The sequence below is a fragment of the Phaethon lepturus genome, unplaced genomic scaffold (assembly GCF_000687285.1).
Source record: "Phaethon lepturus isolate BGI_N335 unplaced genomic scaffold, ASM68728v1 scaffold16597, whole genome shotgun sequence".
Lineage (NCBI taxonomy): Eukaryota > Metazoa > Chordata > Aves > Phaethontiformes > Phaethontidae > Phaethon > Phaethon lepturus.
This window is the reverse complement of record NW_010549948.1, coordinates 266-20,572: the sequence shown is the minus strand read 5'-3', so window position 1 is coordinate 20,572 and position 20,307 is coordinate 266. Positions and strand designations below refer to the sequence as shown.

The 20,307-nt window shown below is 36.8% G+C and overlaps 1 protein-coding gene across 1 annotated transcript in view; it reads right to left on the bottom strand.

The window, feature by feature from the left end:
* Positions 1–20,307, bottom strand: part of PPP2R5A (protein phosphatase 2, regulatory subunit B', alpha) — a 44,326-nt gene that overhangs the window by 23,760 nt on the left and 259 nt on the right. The window contains exon 2 of the mRNA XM_010290413.1: positions 1,993–2,189. Coding sequence (XP_010288715.1) covers positions 1,993–2,118 — 126 coding nt within the window. The 5' untranslated portion in view covers positions 2,119–2,189. The remainder of the gene's footprint in view (positions 1–1,992; positions 2,190–20,307) is intronic.

The following is a 20,307-nucleotide window of genomic DNA, read 5'->3' as shown; positions in this document are numbered from 1 at the left end:
GGGAAAGACAAGGGGCTTTGGAAAGAAATTAATGCCACTCTGGCTTTTTTAGGGAATCTTTGTAGCCTGTTCATCCTTTACTACCAGCCAGATGATAGTTGGGATTCCTTAAGGCCCATTTCTACTTTTTTATTGCTTCAAAACTCTGCAAAAAACTCAAATGCTTTTTCTTTTAATGTAGTAAAACAGTCAAAAAAATACAAAAATATCTTTTAAATCTCATAGAAGTTTTGCTGCAAAGAAAAGCCTCAAGCCTTACACACGTGTTGTTCTGGAGGGAGAGACCAGTCCAGAGTTCTTTCTGAAAGCTGGTACTTAATCCTAATTCACAGCAAAGACCTTTTCTGCTGCCAGTTACCAGGGAGACTAGAAATACTATTCAGGCTTGGAGGGATCTTTTGTCTCAAGCTCTGAAAAAGCTCTTACTGAGCATTTAAGGCCTTCTTCATTTTTTGTCATTTTAGGGGAGAAGAGGAGATGGAAATTTGTTATAGAAGCAAAAACAAGCATCCACAGAGCCCAATCATTTGCACAGCAACAATAAGCTCAAAAGAACAGCTCAGCAACACCTTATCTCCAAGAAAAGAAAACAACTCCAATATAAAAGAAATCTCCCTTCAACAAGTATGATAGGCTAGTTAGCATACTCTTTCTTCTAACAAGAGGCTATAGAGGGCACACAGAGTAAGAAAATACCGCAAGGATTCAGGCTTGCTGCCAGCAGCAGCAGAAAAAAAGCAGCCAAAGAAGAGGTGGATGTACTCTGTCCTTTATTTTCTTGTGTAAAAAAACATTCAGGACAAAAATGCAGGTCTTTAAAAAAAAAAAAAACAAAACCCAAAACCCAAAAACCCCCAACTATACAAAAAACCAGTGTCCTAGATGTTTTGTAACCCTTAATAAGCATCTGGTGAAACAGCCAAAATGATTAGAAAGGTTTCAATAAGCCTAGTTCTTCAGTATAATGACAAAATTTCCATGCTTATCTACATTAAAGACCTGATCTTCCGTATCAGCTGCTCACCAAAAAAACCCAAACCACCAAACAAGAAAACAAGCAAAGCCTTAAGAAAAAATAGCTTGCACTGTATAGAAAACTACAACAGGCATAGGCCATATGTTTGAACTAGTCTGCTTATGTTCCTGATAGCTACCTTTAGAGTCAGCATTCTACCTTATGTAAACTTAACCAAAGTTTAGAGAACCATCAGCCTAAATGCACAGGCACTGGACACATTCTTTTTACATTTCAAATTTCTAGAAAAAGCAATTTAAAAATATTTCAGATTGTCAAATGTTCTTCAGTTGCGTTCCCTGTACGTGGAGTACAGACATATCTAAAACCTCACTTAATGTAGCATTTTAAAATGCATATAAAAAAACCTGGGAAAGTCAGCAGATAACGACCACAAATATTTTGTTGCTTATTCAACAAGTCATTTGTAGAAATTGCACAGTACAAGTCATCCTGTGGTTTACAATTCAAGCAAGCCACTTAAGACTACTCTAGCACAGCTCTCCAAGGCCAAAACAGTAACAGACAGACATATAAAGTATTTACAAAGTAGAGTTGTTTTCTTACACCAATAAACCTTTCTGTTGACACGAGTACCCAGAAGAATCTTTACCACAAAACTTTAGCCTGTCACTCCACTGCCACTCTTAAACAAAGACAGGTAGCACCAAAATATTTCCATTTGCTGAATGAGAACAACTTCAAAGCTTACCCAGACTGCAAGCACTTGCAATACACTAGTTCTTTCATTTTAATTAAATTCAATGCATCACATTTCAGCTAATAATTAAAGCTTACAAGTTTTTTGTGTGTTTTTACAAGCCTTTCTAAACAATCTTGTAAGGCAAGCTATCATTAGCAAATTATATTTTATAATCAGAATAACCAAAAGCAATTCTGAGTTAGATGCCATCACATTCATAAGCAGATTAAGATATTTTATTAGAATTAAAATGTGACAAGAAAATTCTACCTACCATTTTCACTATGTCAGCATAAGCCGATTCAACAATCACTCCACGATTTGTTGAAACATATTCAACCAGTTCATTCAGTGTTGCTCTCTTAATTTCTTTGCTTTTCAGGTCTGAAACAGAGTCCATGAAGTCAAAGAGTACACAACACTGTTGCAACTTCTGACAAAAAAGATCTTGCTGTTCATTGAAGGTGGCATCTATAAAGAAAAAAAAAAAATTAAAGTCTGTAGAAGCAAACTCAGGATTTCTAAATCTATTTTGTTGACTAAAACTTGCACAGCTGTCACGTTGTCATTATGGGGAATAGTATGCTCTGTAGTCAGCAAATTAATAAGCAGCATTGTCAAAACTGAAAATACCTGTTTAAGTATGTTAGAACAAAAGACCTGCTATTCACAACATGTGTTTCATACAAGAAATAATGGATAAACAAATGGTATTAATGGGGAAAATTTAGGGAATTTTCCTAAATTTAGGAAAAACTTAGGGAAAAATGAGTTCCTGAAACAACTTTATTTGAAATACATAGACATTAATAAATACCACCTCTCCCTCGCCAGAAGTCATATACAGAAGCAGTGCGTCACACTAACCTTTCATTCATCCGATTTGTCTCATTCTGTTCCCTAATCCTTTATTATATAACCTGCTTAAAAGCTGTAAAATCTGCTTTGAAGGAACCTTGTCTTTTTACCCCAATGCAAAATGCTTCACATACTTCTGACATCATGTGATGAATGTTTCTCTTAAGAATCAACTCCAATATTTCAAAAGGATTAATCCTGAATTTTTATGCTTTGGTCTAAACAATTTATTACAATCTTACTCATGTAAGATTTTCAAGCTTTTTTGGCCTATTAAGACAACATGTTTGGCTATGACTTGGCATTTTCATTTTATAGTGCGGGTTTTTTTATAAGTTGGTAAGCAAAATTCCCCCATCAGTACTTCACATTAGCTCTAAAAACATAAAGTGTTGTATACTTCAAATATTTAATATATCCTTAAAATATTGTAACTGTTCAAAAGGTGCATGATCACAACAAAAGCAGCCATGACTTTAACTGAGAAATCTGTTTAATGTGTCTTTTGTTCTTGTTTTTATTTGTTTGTTGGGGTTCTAAGGCACTCTGGCAACACAGCATCACCTCATCTATCAGTCAGTTGGGATTTCACTTATTCTGGTGAAAAATTTTTATTTCCAATTTTATCTGGAAATAAGGAACGCTCTCCCCCTGAAGAATTTTCAAGACCTGTCTATAGCAAGACTACTAATCCCTTAGCTTCATTCATTCACTGCGGTATTGATATTAGCATTGCTGTTTCATCAGGACAAGAAAAAGGCAACTGCCTTGTGTCACTGAGTATCGAAAATCTTAAGTCTCACTTTAAAATTTGAACAAGTCACAAAAAGCTCTCATACTTCTCTATATTGTTTTAGGATTTTTATAATTAAAAAAACTTCAGTTTAACTTTGCAAGTTTAACAACTCAAGCACTTTCATAATGCCAGTTCCTCAAGTTTCTTACCAAAACACCTTCCATTTAGTGGCTGGAACAAGAACAGCCACCAGTGTTTCTAATATTCAGTAATTATCTGATAGAATTAACTATTTTCCATAAGCAAAAAGTAACTGCTAAAATGCACTGGAATGCCTCCACTGTAATCACAACTGCTTGCTCTGCCCTGAGAGTTCAAACACCAGAATATCGTATTCCCTTTCCCCATCTCACAGTTATGATCCTATTAACTGAGCATAACAACTTCAGTGAGCTTTCAAAAAAAGCTAGCAATTACTACTCCCTCATAAAGAACAATTCATACTTCTGAATGTTAATTCTGCCATTTTAACCATTTTTCTTTTGAATAAAAATTTTGCTAGATGCTCGTTTTGCTCAGATAAGTACAAAGACACAAATTGTTACACCCTGCAAAATAATGAACATCAGCTGTAAAAACATTTGTGAGTTACATAACACTTCAGCTCAGATCTTTTAATATTCTACAGCTGATTGCATGAGTAAGTATTGTATCATAGTAACAAGGCAATAACAGTGACATGCTGAGGATAAAATCCAAAAAGCCCAATTTAAGGAAGCAACACACAGGGAGGTTTTGTGTGGTTTGTGTGTGGAGTTTTGTTTTTTTTTTTTTGCCCCCCCCCCCCCAGCCGATAGCCAGGCTCAAACAGGAGTCAAACCTACTCTTATTTTTCCTCACTACAAACTTAACTATGCTCCAAGTTACAAAAGCCCAGCAGTGAGGCACAGCTAATATAGTAATTAGTTGATGTTCAATAAAATGAAGTATCATTAACCAAAATTTACTGCAAAGTTTCAAAAACCAGCAGATGGCATGTGAATACTCCTAACAGTGGTTAAAATAGACAAAAGACCTAAGGTTAAAAGCAAGTAACAGAAATTCAGACAAAATAATCAAATCACTTATTGCCTTCCCTAGAATATCAAAGAAATCCCTGCATTAGCCACTTTTAGTTAGACATTAGATGTAACAGAGATCGTATCTCTCCTGCCATGCATCACCAGTCCATTTCATTAGCAATCTGATCTATCTCAATTAGACATGTTTTCTCAAATGAAAAACCTGACTATTAGTCTGTTTTGTTACTTGTATCATTCAAAGCAAAACTAAAGGACGTATTTTCCTCTATGCGTACATCCATTTTGCATAATTATAAGGGGACTCAAAAAATAAAGACATCCGCAAGAGATGAAAACTATGTGCAACCACGGAACCACGGTAATAAATAACGTGACCTGAAAGCCAGTTCTGTTGTATCAGCACTGCTTGTCTTCATGCGCTCAGTCCCTGCTTGACATATAGCACATTTGTCCTGGGAATGTTAGGAGAGGTACCATGGGAACCATCAAGTGATTTGGGAAAACCTGTTTGTCAGAGAGTGTTCTTAACTTGTTAAAGCCTTGCCTTTAACCATCTTAACTGTCCCAGCACAAAGGAAGCTAGACAACTCTACACGAGGATAAAATCATATTGCCATAGTTTATTCCAATTCTATGAATAAACTGTGCCATAGTTTACTCCAGTCCTATGAATAAAATAAACTGTGCCACCATAACTGCATCAACATCAGAGCTTTTAGCTCTAGTAGTTTGACAACCTGTGGCATGATTTTTAAACCAGTTTTAATTTAACATCTACCAAGATTTACACCATACATCTGAAGTTCAAGACAACTGATTTTCTTCAAATACCCTAAATACCGTAAGGACCATAGAAGATAATACAGGTTCAAAGTAGACAGTGGATGATTCAGTAAAATAATCCTGTGACAAGCTGTATTTTGAAGTGGAATGGGGAGGGGTTAAAATTAAGCCCAAATTCTATTACCAGCCTATCACTGAATTGCTGCGAGTTGTTGGAAAAGACACTTTAGGAAAAGCAAAAAAAAGGGGATGGGAAGGAAACAAACAAACAAAAAAACCCCAAAAAAGGAGTGAAGGCATTTAATCTTATTTGGAAGACTCTCAAGATACATACATTAAACCACACCCCAGAATACGGTCCACACACCGTCTGATCCAGATCATCAAAATGCCATTGCCTCAGCTTTATTTTCTAGACGCTGCTCAACAGAAGTGGGATTTAGGAAATTCTTTAAATCCACTGTTTCGTTCTTTGAAAGATTGGTTGTCATTTGATCTGAGGTCCTTGGGAAGGTAGTAATGAGATTTTAGGCAGCTACAGAAAGCCGATTCTTAATCGGATGTGATGGTAGGAAATCCTAAAGACAAAAATTTCCATCCAACACCAAAAGAAGTATTGTAAAATATCATCCACTTCAACCATGACTCTTTCGAAGGATATGCATTGCCTCTGGTCATTCCCACCACAGATGGTAAAATGTTTGTAACTGATGAAAATAGTTCACTTGATCCTTGCACTTCATCATACTGAAATTCTCAAGAGACTATTTCTACTATTTACAAAACCCTGATCATTACAGACAGCCACAGTATCAAAGGATAAAAAATTATAAACAAGTTGACTTGGAAGTTCCTTCTGAACAGGAGTTATTAAACATTGAAACTGCATCATTGTACAGATTCATCTCTAAATCAAATGCTTTCAAATTTATAAAGGTCATCAATCCAAGTCTAAGCATGGAATATTGATTAAAAGATGAATTTTTTCATGGAGTTTGGAGGGCCCAAACAAGATACAGATGGGGAACGACAGTTGACAATCACTGAGCTACCTCACTAGCATATAACCAGAGAGACAAACACCACCATATCACTAGCCAGGACACTACAATGTCATCTTCCAACAGCATATTTATCTCATATGTTTACAGGCATTTCTTCTGGAAGGAGCAGATAGATACTTCTCCTTTCTCAACATAATTGTTTACCCAAGACCTTCTGTACAAAGCCAAAGAACCTAACATAATCCTAGATTCTGTTCTTGCTACTGAAGCAAAGTCCACAAAAACTCCTGTCTCAACTACACGAACATGAAGTTCAAAAAGCATACTTTCCCCGACAATACAAAAGAAACCCTCTAAAACATCTAAAACATTTGCGACAAGTTTCAAATTTTTTTTAATAACTAATTAAATATTTCTGCTTTTCCCTGAAAAAGCTACCCCAAGAAGATGCAGAAGCCAGAGCAACAACCATGAAGCTTTTCTCTGACAGTCTCTTAAAGCAGTTCACATGCAGCCCTTTCAAACACTTGGAGGACAATGATATTATGGAATAAAGTACTGCATATCTCTTCTTACAGTAAATTGAACTTGGTGGGCAATCCTACACTTCTACATAATTCCCAGACAAACTGAAATACAGGCAAGGACTGATACATGACAAGGCTTGTGCCATACTTACGTCATATTCCACAGTGTGAAGCTTCATATTTAGTCTTTGTTGTCTGTTTACATTTACTGTGCTATATGCAGCTGTACTCAATGGTGAAAGGATCTACTACAGCAGAATGAAGCCCTAACTCTGACGTGGAGAGAGGAGCACATGTACTACAAGACATCTAGCATTTGGGTTTGTTTATTCTTTTACTTCTTTCTTCATATCAGTAAATTATCAACAGTGTTGTACAGCCTGCTCTTTTCAGAGATACTGTTAGTCTGGACAGGGGTTAGTCTGGTAAACTCTGGCCTATCCTACATAAATCAAGCATAGGGAGTCCTGTTTAACCTGAATTAAAGATTTATCTTTGTCCTGGGGAGTTCTTTTGTGCATTATTGTTGTGATCTCTCGTAGAATCTGGGTGTCTGTGTTTGTGTTATAGGCGTCGTAAAGCATTGTTAAGAAATAGGAGTTTTGATGCAATTCATGTTACAACAGGGGACAGACAGAATATGTTTCTCAGAAATCCACATGTGCAGCTTGACAGGCAGCAAAATAGTCAACTGACAACGAAAAGGAGAGAGGTCTCTCCCCCCACTACCCTCTTGCCATTTATTCCTCCCTTTCCCTCCTCTGCTCCCAGTCACAGCTATCCCTCAACACTGGCTCTGGAACTTGTCAGACTCTTCTGTGTGCTGCTTAACTCAATAACATGGCCATAGTAGTGAGGTTAAATGGCTTCTGGAAGGGTCTGATGTGCATCAGCTCTCACACAAGGCTAGTGATAGTAGCAGAAACTCCTTTCAGCTGCAGTGAGCCATTAAGTTAGTTCACTGTCTCCTTTGGAACCAGATCATCCAACTACAGGGTATGAGATAATGTGTAGGTAGGATTTTTCAGTTAAGTTAGCTACTTTTTTGAATAATAGTTTGGTTTTTTATTTTGGGTTGGTTTGTTTTTTGAAAAATCTCTTTAAAGTCCTTTCAAAAGAAAAATGTAGCCCCTGTATAAAACCTCACAGTGTACTTGGCTATACTGGTAGTCTACAACATTCTCCAGTAACTCTGTACACCCATAAGAGAAGTTCCCACAATTCCAGATTTTGGTAGCTCAACAGCCCAACTGAAACTGGTGGGGTTACTCAGACAAGTACTTGTGCAGCACCTTAAGATATCCAACAAATCTTTTAATCAGTATTTTCAAGTTTTCCACATAGAAGAAAACTTTGCCACCCTAAGGAATAAGCACCATTTCTTAATGGACATTGGTTATGGGTTTTCCCCCTCACCCTTTCCATTCAGAATTCAATAGCATATATTTTCAAATTATCTGTTAGCCCACAGTCTACAGCTGTTGCTGGAACTCTGGAAGGGACTGAGTAAGTTTCTCTTGAGTGTTTTCAGTAAACAGAGCTCTGGCTTTCCAGGTCAGATAAGGGAGTCAGAACAACATTATATACCTTAAAAGTTAACCACCTCCCTATACAGGAGTAGATTTGTTCTGTAGAGAAGGAGGTTTGGAAAAAAACAAAGTACAATGATATTCTCAAACATTATGCTGCAAAGGAAACTCAGGGAGATAACAAAAGCAAGGACTTGGCACAGAACTGAAGGTACAGAAGGCACATTGGTCAATCCTATCTAGGACCCGTGTGCTCATAGTAACACTTAACCTCTTCATTTCAGAAATCAAAAGGACTGCAAAGGAGCAATCAAGGTAACGAGCTGAGCATCTGCTGTACTTCTACTTATAGGTAAGCTATTCTTCAGATGGTTGTCAGACACAACTTGCACTGAGATAGCCACATGAACAATACTTCAAAAATACACTGCAACACTCTAGTTACTCAGCTGTCCCTATACCACTTTTTATCCAAGTTAATATATGCTTTTCTCCAATCAGTTGTGCACAGTCACATTAAAACTGCCAAACACCACTAACCTGCTAAAAATCATACCACCATCCAAGTAAATCTCTCTTTTTTTTTTTTAAATTCAAGCTAAGAAATCAGAAGTTTTGCTCATTAGAATATTCTGAATTTCAGATGAATTCTGCAACACATGCCAGGGAAGGTGGAGGAAATCACACATTAAAAGTAAAACTAGATGGGGATAACAATCAACAATGACTTTTAGTCACACACAGCATTGTGGTTTCTGAAGTTAGTTACAAAGTCTAGGCTACAGGTGACTTTGAAGTCATTTACTAGAAGTACTCCTGGAAAGCTATCTTCCATCCAATAACAGATACTGTTTGTTCAGATAGTCGCATCTGCCACTCTACATGGCCAGCAGTTGACCTTAACAAATCAGTCCAGAAAATCTGAAAAGCCTATGCTGATCTAACAACATCTGTCACAAATTCTCTGACATGACTCCTTGCAGTGATGGTAAACTGCCAAGTGTTTTATCTAGATTGTTTCTATCATCTTCCAAGCTTTCTTATTATCTCATATAGTTAAGAGTCACCAGCTACTACCACATTAAATCCTTTGATTTTAATGAAGATTTGAGTCAACCAAGGCACTTCAGACAGTAAGATGATACTCTGTTGAAGTGCTTTCATATTAATAGTCCTATTTCCTACTGTCTAATTACAGAAGACAACATGCAGTCAGATACAAAAAGCAATAGAAATTATTCTCTTGGTTCTCAAAAAGTTATCAAGACTCTAGTAACCAGGTCTGCCACAATTCACCTCATTTCTACCATGCTTTCTCAAAAAGGAGAATTAAAGTACCATTGATTCCTTAAACAAACAACCCGTCCACCAAACATACCAACCACTGGAACGGGAACATAAAACACCCTGAAGTCATCCTTAACAAAACATGCCACTTGAACAATACACAGGTTTCCTCAAGAGCACGCCACCAGTTCAGGATTTAACTCAAATTCAGCTACATGCAATTTTTTTAAATTGTCTGATGACCTGACAGTTGAATCAATGCTGCTTTTGAAAGTACTGAGAAGTTGAGCAATTTGCATACAGTTAAACATATGCAAGTTTTCTTCAGAGTGATACTATATTTATTATAAAAGGCAGAGAAGCTTCATTTCTTATGTAGCTGAAGTGTATGTATTCAAAAAACAATTATGCTACTCCTCTTGTATTTGAAACAAGCAATCTTCCAGCAGTAAGCCAACTATTATGTTCCCCAGTGCATTCATTGATGTTTTTGGCATACACTGCTACTGTATTTGCTGTCTTCATTTAAAAACCATCAAGCAGTTTTAATGATTGATCATATGCCAGGATGGGCCTATCTTGAATATAAGCAGAGGCCTTAAGAGCTTAGAATTCTCTCCTGCATGGAAGACATTAGCCCAAATAATGGTGTCACTGGTTTGATGAAGGTGTAATAGCTCATTATTATTAAGTAATATTGATCTTAAAAAATTTAAGGAAGATAGTGCTAAATTTAAGGGTGACAAATGCTACCACAGAATCAATATGCACAGCCAGGTCATTAAACTGGGAAAGAGGGGAGAGTAATTGATTTCTGGAATGGGAAATTGTTTCTCAGAAGATGTGAATATGGGATAGATGGCAACTTTTAACTTAAAATTACAAAAGCTGGTATCAAGGCCTGAGAATTAAAACCGCTTTCCCAAAACAGAAAATACAACTTCTAAATAGCTTTTGTTATATTGAAATGCAACAAAGGTTTCTGTTGTGGTAAAACATACATGCCTTCACGAAGTCCTCCTAACAAAAGGGCAAATAAAGGTCAAGGTAAAGTCCTGGGTATATAAACAGGCCATCTCTTTATAGTCTAACTCGGGTTACATTGTACTAGCCACAGGCTGAAAGCACCCAGAGAGGCTGGCACACAACTTGTTACTCCTTGTAACTCGCTCATGTGCCAAGAAAATTAACCACCAGCAAGACCCAAGAGACTCTCCAGAAAGGGGAAGAAACTACAGACCAAGCTTCTGAGATTGTTGAATCAAAAGAGATCAGAAGGGACAATCTGATGCTGTTTGTTCTTGACACACAAATGGTTAATTATACTTTTCCCCAAACACAAGCATTTTCCTTTAAAGAAATTCTATTTATTGAAGTGTAAGTGTTCAATACAATTTTGGATTTTCACATCTAATTTTGAAGATATAAAACAACCCTTCAGGTTGTGACAAGGTAGACTCAAGGAACTGTTTCACATCCACCCTGCTATGAATTAAAAGGAAAATAATCACCCCCCCAACAGCTGTAGTACTCTGTACATACATTACCAGGGATGAAGGCAGCTGAAAAGCAGGTGACAAAGTTGTGTGCCACATCAACTCAGTAAAAGCTTAAGCTCAATAACCATTACACAGTACTGTATTAAAAACATTCTCTATCTATAGGAACATAAACACTTTGCTTGACCAGAAGACCAAAACAAATTGATTTGCACCTTTTAAGCTTGAATAGACAGAAACTGTATTTACAATTTGAGTAAGTTCCCTTTTTGAAGTCAACTGCAAAATTCCTGTCTGACTGAAATTACAGTATTTCATAATTAGTGAGCACTGATAACAAAGTATGCCATAAGTGGATCTGGTGTGAGATGTTTCTTCTAATCTATGAACTTGTATTCTTCCCCAATAATTTCTTCACCTTATCTAAGAATAAAATTAATTCTGAATAAGATGCTGAAGTTGCTCCAGTTTGACATGACACTAGAAAATGCAAGTCAACATTACAAATCAAGTTTGTTTGTATTTTCCCAGAAACCGAAGAAACACTCATGTCATTTTTACGTGGCAGAGAGTGCAATATAAAAATATCTTTTATTTGAAACCAAGGGGTAGCTGTTAAACATTGCTTCACAGAAGTACAGAAACTCATTTTGCAGTTCATTTAGCACTTAGCTATTTTAAATGTGTGAAGGGGATGTACAGGAGAGTAATTTAATAGGAAATTCATGCCAGAGGAAATATGCAATCTATCTTTTCAAAAGCCAAAGAAAAACCTCCTCTTCCCATGAACTCCTGTGTAAATCCAGGTGGAAGTTACACATTGGATTAACTCCTTGGCTAAACCAGTGTTTCTTAATTTTCAAAGTTTTCTCAGCCAAATAAGATAATGAGATACTTTATAATAGTGTTACAGCAGGAAGAACTAAGATTAAATTAGACTGGAAACACAGGTGAAATCCTGGCTCCACTGCATTCAATGACCTAACTCCCACTGATCTCAATGGAAACAGATCATCCTGAGCAGATGAACATTCAAGTACTTGCAGGATCTCGTTACCCACTTCACTGAAATTAAGCATTTAGCCTCATAAATAAGAGGTTGAACTACTTTCTTCATCAATTTTAACCATACTTTTAACAGTTATGTCCTTTCTATCAAAAACATCAAGTGTTCAGTAAGAAGGGATCGTACGCTTAAGTATATTCCTATTTGGCAAAATCTCTTACCTATTTTCAAACTCAGTTTACACCATTTTGATATACTGAATGCACTTTGCTCCTGCTTCCTACTATGAAGGGAAAATACATGGAAATATAAATTACCAAACCTTGTCCTTGCTGACTGTACTGTGGGACCCAGCCTCTCTATGCAGTTCTGACATACACATCTTAATTTTTCATCTCAAAATAATGACTGTTTTCCTACAGAATCCAACATGCACAAATTTATTTTGCATATATAATTTGAAACCTAAGTGCAATTCTCAATGTTTCTGTTACATACACGTGGAACCAAAATTTGTGCTGCTTAATAGGACTTCAGTTTTACGTGTATGCCATATTTTAAGTAAACACAGAATTTTTAATTAAAAATATCATACACTTTTCAAAAGCTTCACCCAGTTACACTGAATGGGAACCTTTTTTTTTAACCCCATTTCCCCCTCCCCCCACCATACTTTCTCATAGAATTTTACTTGGGAAGAAATTAATAAAATGAAAGCTGTGCTTCAATTTTTTACAGGACCAACCATCTACAGAAACAAAGTAACCTATTAAATAACTTCTAAAAGTTCACTTACTTATGCAGGGATGCATCCTGCTAATTCTCAAATTCAGCAATCTTAGAAATAAAAGCTGTTTCCCCCTTCATATTCAGACAAATTGCTGAGACTTTTTATACCTGATCTTCAGATCAGCCTTCCAGGCCCATGCTATACTGTCCTCTTTCAGTTCTTCTGAGAAAATCTACTGTGCTGATTTCACCTCTGTTATCCAGAGCTTGTCAACTCTCCAAGTGTGTGATGGTCTCAGATATAAACTTTAAATGAGTAATGTGAAAAAGTAAACTTGTATTACATATTGACGGTTTTCCTGCTATGGCAGGGAATAGTTTTAATGTCTTTAATTCTCAAGGGTTTGAAAATCTCTTACTAGAACATCTTCCTTTTGCTGCATTATTCTTGAATATACAATGTGCAAATAATTTCTGTTGTTCCTCACACCTTGACCTCCCAGCTCCACAGCACAATTCGTATTTCTCTTCTGAACTCTACCGTGTCAATGAAGCTGACAAAACCTACTAATTTCAACAAAGCTTTGCTTGGTAAGATAGGGAGAAACAATGTCAAAGAGAGGGACCGAGACAGAAATCTTTTCCCAATGGTAGCCAGGCAACACAACAGCACAATCTTTTTCTTTTCTAAATCTATAGCCTTTTCCCTCCACCATATTCACAGCAGCAATACATGCTACTACTTTAGCAGGCTACAGGTCACTTACAATTCTGAACATAATGCCGTCTCTCCCCACAGCCTCCATACCCTTAAAATACTAAGGTCTGCATCCTGCATTTACATTTCACCAGCCTTTCTCAGCTTCACTCCCCCCCAACCATATAGTAGCCAGAAGGAGTGCTACTAAACACAGTGATTTAAAGTGAATTTCATGCTCTAACAGTGGTCCCTGCAGTTATGTTCTCCTCATTTTAAAATTCTCAAGTAAAGACTCTCACTTGACCAACCAACTCATCTGCAATCAATTCCTGCTGGACAGGACAAAAATCGCTAAGCCCATGAAGTTTCAGGAAGATCACAGTTAGTTCAAAAACCACAGCTGCAATGAAAAACTACTAAGAAACTGGAAGAGGGTATGACAGGAAACTTTTCCAGAAAGTTTCACAGCCAACAGGAGCGTTGAGACTCTAAATACTGAGCTTAGTACAGCTATTGGCAAGGAGCTAGCTTCTGCCCCCTCTTCCCATGTTAAGTACCTCTAACCAGCCCACCACTTCCATACTCACCTGTAATACACTTCTGGGCTCTTGCTTCTAGAAGAATACCTTACAAGTTTTCCATACACTTGGTTACCATGCCTAGCACTACTACACAGAGGAAAACCAAAGAAAGGCCATGCAGAGTAGCCTCACAGAGCATAGTAGGTGAGAGTAGCATAGTAGATACTGAACTATCTATACAGAATAGCATAGTGGATACCAAATTATCAGCCTTGCTACCAAGCTACAACAGCTACAGAGCATGTCTTAGAATTTGGACCAAATTGGACCAATTTTCATTGAGAACTGTGTGCTAAGCTCCAAATCAAGACAGTTGTGGTTGTTTTGTTGTTTGTTTTTTGTTGTTTTTTTTTTAATATTGACAACACACAATTTATTTTTACTCTAGTCTTAAAAGCAGTTTGAACTGTTTTTTTCTGAAACTAAGAAAATTAGCCTGAGGAACAGTTCCAAATAAAACTGTCCATACTTGGCATGGAAAACTTCAGTCCAAACAGTTTAGCAATGCTGTAAACAGCTGAGAATAAGGTCTTGTGAAGGAAAATTGTAGGGAACCTTAACTATGATGAGCTCTGCCTTTAAGTCAAAAGTATACTACGAAATAGGCATCTTGTAGACAACAGACTTCACTGGCCATGAACTCAGCAAAACTTAACAGAAACTAGTTCAGTGACTCTCTGATAAAAATCAATGATTCAGACATTAAAAAGAAGCTGCCACTGCCGGTCCAGTTTCTAGTAGAGCATTTTGCCAAGTGAGTCTTATACAACAGATGTTATTTACTACCTATTCATCTAGTTAGGCTGTGGTTCCAACCTTCAAAATCCACACGCTGTTATGAGACTATAAATATAACTTTAGCCTGCTAGATTAAGACAGGAATCAAGACTACAATGGTAGAAGCTGAATTTTATACCCTTCCCAAGGGAAGGGTTTTTTTTTTCCTAAGAACACAACACATATCCCTTCTATACTTAAACAGAATATTCATCTGTCCGAGCTGTTGGTATGACACCTTTTCAAAAGCACTGAATGATTTTTAGATAGATATTAAAAAAAAAAATCTGTAGATTGAAATAATCTTCTTTTGATCAGATAGTCTGGAGCAATAAGCAATTCCATTTGTATTTCCTACAGCACCTAACATTAAATTCAGCACCTGCAAAACTAGTATCTGACTAAACTAGAAAGCAACTAATATGGAAAAAGAAATCTGATACTAAGCTGGCACACAGAAGATGCAAAAGATTTAAATAGAAAAGTTCATGTGAAGACTGTCAATAGGCTCTATATTTAGGAGTTGCTCTTGATGGAAGTATATTCTAAGACCAAAAATTCAAGTCTAAGGATAAAAAAGGTCAATTTGTTAAGAATTAAAGACTAAATGTTCCACTCCATAAATTAGGAACAGTTCCTTAATATAGAAAAAAATTAAACAGCCCATTTTTCATGGAACTACATTAGAATATTAAAAAAATTCAAAGCTTCTTTAGCTATTACAGGTTCTCTATTTCTCAAGACTGCAACTTCACTAAACAGAAGTTTTTGACTACTTTATAGTGCACCCTGCTGAGATTATACATAACAGTTAAACCTAAATTCCTCACAGAACATCCTCATTCTTCACCTTAAATAAAGGTTCTCTCTCTTAAGGAAAAACTCACTCAGGAAGATCATACTTGGAAGGGATGTTGAATACAGAAGGTATAGGATGGGGGACTACAGAAGAGGAAATAACAATGAAACATCAGGATACAAGAAAGTGCAAATATGAGACAGAAAATTGTCATTTCACTTAAAAATATTCATTAAGGCTGCAGTAAAGGTAAACCATTATAAAATTTTTGAAGGACATTTTCCTGTGGGAAGCAAAGGCAACTTAATATTAATACGAGAAGGGAATGCTGTTTCTAACTCCACTTAGTCATTTATGCACACACTATATGACTTAAAAAATTCAAAGTTTAAGGTTTGAACTGGCCCCAACAGATTTAATAACGTTAAAATTTTACCCATATGCAAGCTAGTTACGCTTTCCTGTAACATTTCGACAAAGGATTAGCTTGAACACAGCAGCTGGTTTTTAGTCAAATCCAAGCTCGCTCTCAAGGGTTTAAGTAAAGAAAATACTATCGTTAACACCTACTTTAGATCCCGTATTTGAATGCTGAAACTACACCCTGGAAGGTCATCTTAAAAATGTCTTATTCCGGTATACTTCACCACCGTAAATCTCAGCCCCACAGAGATTGTTATAACCATCCCTAGCCTACGGTTGAAAGATTTTTGGACCACTTTCCAGTTCTTCTACTGTAAGGGCCAGAGTTTTCTCTATGGGGAGATAGTCTAATGTGGAAGTGAATACTAAGAATTCCTTTTCATATATTTGTTCTCTGAGCATGATACAGGAAACAAACCTGTGGTGACATGCACTCTCCCAAAAGTATATTCACTATTGAAAAGATGACAGAAAGGCATCAGGAAATGTTTATTCATTCCAGCTGCACTTGACATGTTTGGTACACAGGAAAAAAAGGTGTATTTGCTTTACAACCTGACAGACCATAATAACTGTAATAGGTAAAAGCAACGGGTTGTATGTTTTCTAGTCACTATTTTCCACCTGTATTTTCAGATGCTTCTTCAACCAAAAATGACAGAAACAAGTATGCATACTTTTACTATAATGAGTGAGGCCAGGTTAAAAGGTCAAGCTGTATTTCTTTTCAAAAAAGAAGGTAACTGCACGTGCTATTGCATTTTTTTAAAACAATTTGCTATTGAGACAAAATTATCATTTCTTAAGATGTTAAAAATAACAGTTCCTTTGCCAGATTTCTTTAAACTCAACACTCTCAGAATTGTCCATGAAGTGACAAAATCCTGCTGTTAAACAGCATGTTATTTTGGCTGCAGATTTTTCAAGGGATTTGTATTATGTAAACTATAAAGTGACAAAATGAAAAGGAGATGGGGGGAAGTGACTTCAACTTCTAATAGGTTTAACAAGCTTTTTTTTTTTTCCTTTTAAATATAGTCTCTGGGTCTTCAACATTTCTTATTCAGCTTTTAAATAATACAGTAAAATGGACACTCTCCTGAATAACACACACATAGGAAAACTGTTAATTTAACTGAAGAACACATTGCTAATTTATTTTATGTATCCTGACATCTGTCAGGTTTTGCAGAGCTTTTATCCAACAATGATAGATATCACCACACACAAAAATAAGTTGCTCATTAATGACAACACACAATCTTGCTGCCCCTCCTCTTTTTTTTTTTTTTTCTTTTTCCTTTTCTCCCCTCTCAGACTCTCAATCTCACTCCCCAAAAACCTCCGAAGTGAAGAGCACCTACTATTTGGGACTGTTACCTACTAGTTACAGGTATATATTTTCTCCTAACAGCGATACAATGTGCAGTCAAATTAAGGAATTTTAGTAATACGCAGCAGCAGTACAACTAGCTCCAGAAATACGTACTTTTAAGATTATCTGTCTACAGGCTTTCAAACAATACAACTATGAAAGTGTGTTACGCAACCTGATCTGGCCATTTCAGTGGCAAACAAACAAAAGTCCCTAGACAAAGGGAAAAAAAATCCACAACACTATCTACCCAAGAAGTTTGGTAGATAGTTTTGGGATGGGTAATTTTTATTTTTCTTCTGAAACATCTCTCCTTCCAGTAAAATGGATGCAAGTATTTTAGGTCAGTCTGACAAACCTATTGGGGAGCTTTAGAATACTGTTTATACTTATTTTAGAATATTTTTTCTTAAAAGTCATGAAACAAGACAGTAACTATAAACAGATGAAATATTTTACAGCAGCAGAATACCAAACTGCTTTTCCATCTACAAAACACTATCCCAATAGAGGCTTCAGACACCTTGGATTTAACCATTTATTTGAGGATATCTGGAAAAGCAAAAAGCCTTAATCTAATTTTGTAAGCATATGCTGAGCACCCTTAGGCATCATTATAATGACTGTACTTTCCTTTCTCAGCCCCTCCCTGGGAATGCTGCCTACTACTCTGTAGATGATACTACACTGGCAGCATCACAACTATTACTGAATTCCATATTGGCTTTAAAGAAGAAAGCAAAGCTTCATCTTCTGAAGATGTACGTGATTAGAACAAGAAGTTTTACAAAATGATACATTTATAGAGAGAACAAACTCTTTCTAGAAGCTTTTTTAGTTTGGGGGGTAGGGGAGGTTTAAGAGATGAAGGGAGAGAGCGTGCCTGGAGCAGATGAAGAGAAATCATCCTATGTCCATAACCATGTTCAGGACAAATTTAACATCACAAACCCAAGGGATAAAACATGCAAAAGAGAGCTGCCCAACCTTCTGCTAATTGGCTAGTGGGGATACTATAAGGCATAGAGGTATATTTTTCCCACAATTTATGTTCTGAAGCAGGTTTAGAGGACAGGTCTTTAGATTTAAGCCATAAGCATAGAGACAGATGTGATTTTCCTTTAAGAATGTAAGGCAATTCAAACTACTGTAAAACTCTGCATAACTGCAGAAATTCCTCTGATAGCTCATGGCCTCGAATTTCGAACATCTGAGCTGCTGATGCCATGCAAAATTTCCGTGTTAGACAGAAAAAGCTGTAAAACTGCACTTGCAAAACTATATGACTTAATAATACAGAGTTACATTTTTTAATATTAAAGTCTCAGCTCAGCAAAGAATGTAAACTTGGACATTTTGCTGATTTAAGCTGAAATTACTCCCTGCGTAACATATGTATGTTTAACTATTCGCTCGATCAGGACTCAAACTTTCTGAAGTCTGACACCTACGTGCAATATTTACCAAGTGCTTGGTCTCGAGTGTGGTTTTATAAAATGACCTCTGAGGAAAATATACTGTCTAAACAGCATAGGAATAGCAGAGACTAAATCTTGATTTCAAATAAATTATTCCGGTTCTAAATCCCTCAGAGCAAACTAGTGTACCAAGACATGACACAACTTCACACAGAACGCACAAAACAAGCAGCAAGAACACCCCTGCTGTTGTTAAAAGTAACACCCAAAGCCACCGCAATAAACATGCTAAAAAAAAACCCAAAACAAACAAAAAACAAACCACCTCCCCTTGTTACTCTCCTGCCCAAGCTTATTTGTGTTTAATAACATTTCTGATAATAGCCAGTTTTATGATTCACGTACATCTGCACGCTCAAGAGCATGAAAAAATTGTCTTGAAATACTACAGACGTGACTGTAAAAGCCATCAAAAATCAAACAGGAAAAACCATTACTCAGTATCTAGGAATATTTTGAAGTTTGCTGTATTTCATTCAGATTTTGGATATTTGCTGCAAATCATCAGAGATTTTTTTTCCACCATCATATGATGCAGCTTCAAAAATCTTAAGACTTTAACACTAGTGGAAGTAAAATTAGTATGCTGGATCATGTTAAGGTAATATCTCCCCCTTATTTTTCAGGTTTTTGTCAAATAATTTAATAACAAGTTAGTTATTCTCTGCCTAATAACTATTGTTGTAATTTTTAAAAGAAGAAATACACAAATTTATGTGTTACATATATGTTCAAAAGTGTGGAATGTGGCAATTAACTTTCGTTTCATTTTTGTAATCTAACGAACTGAGTCCTATCACATTTTAGCTCCAGTACAAAGGAGAAAACCTTCACTATCTATTTTAATGTCATCAATGCCAGCATCTACAATTTTCATTCACTTGTGAGCGTCCGCACACAGCTCTACGAAGGAGAAGGTCTCTGAGGCAACACCTTATCATTAAAATTAAACAGGCAAAACGTCATTCAAACACTGTCCAAAAGTGATGGGAAGGAACAAAGATGCCAAACGCAAACTCTCTCCGGTAACTCAGGATATTATGCCACAGGCACACAGTTCCTCTTTGCAAAAACCCCCGTGGGAGGAGCTACCACTCACTCCGAGGTTTTAGTGCTCAATTCCCCGCACCCCTAAACTCAACTTACCGTCTACATTTTCCGCAATAAGCCCTCAAAAAGCACACCTGCCCTCCCAACACCTACTCCTAAATTACCCAGAAGACGGATGGCGAGTTAATGGAGTCAGTCCCCGGGGCAATAAACGAGAACCGACCTGTACGACACTAGCTTGTATGAGGAGAGGAAGAGAGCCCATCCGCACACAGCATTACTCCTGCAAGGTCCCTACCTGGAAAGCACCGGGACCGGAGGAGGACACGGCTAAAGGGCAGAGGGTGCGGGGGGAGAAGGGGACAA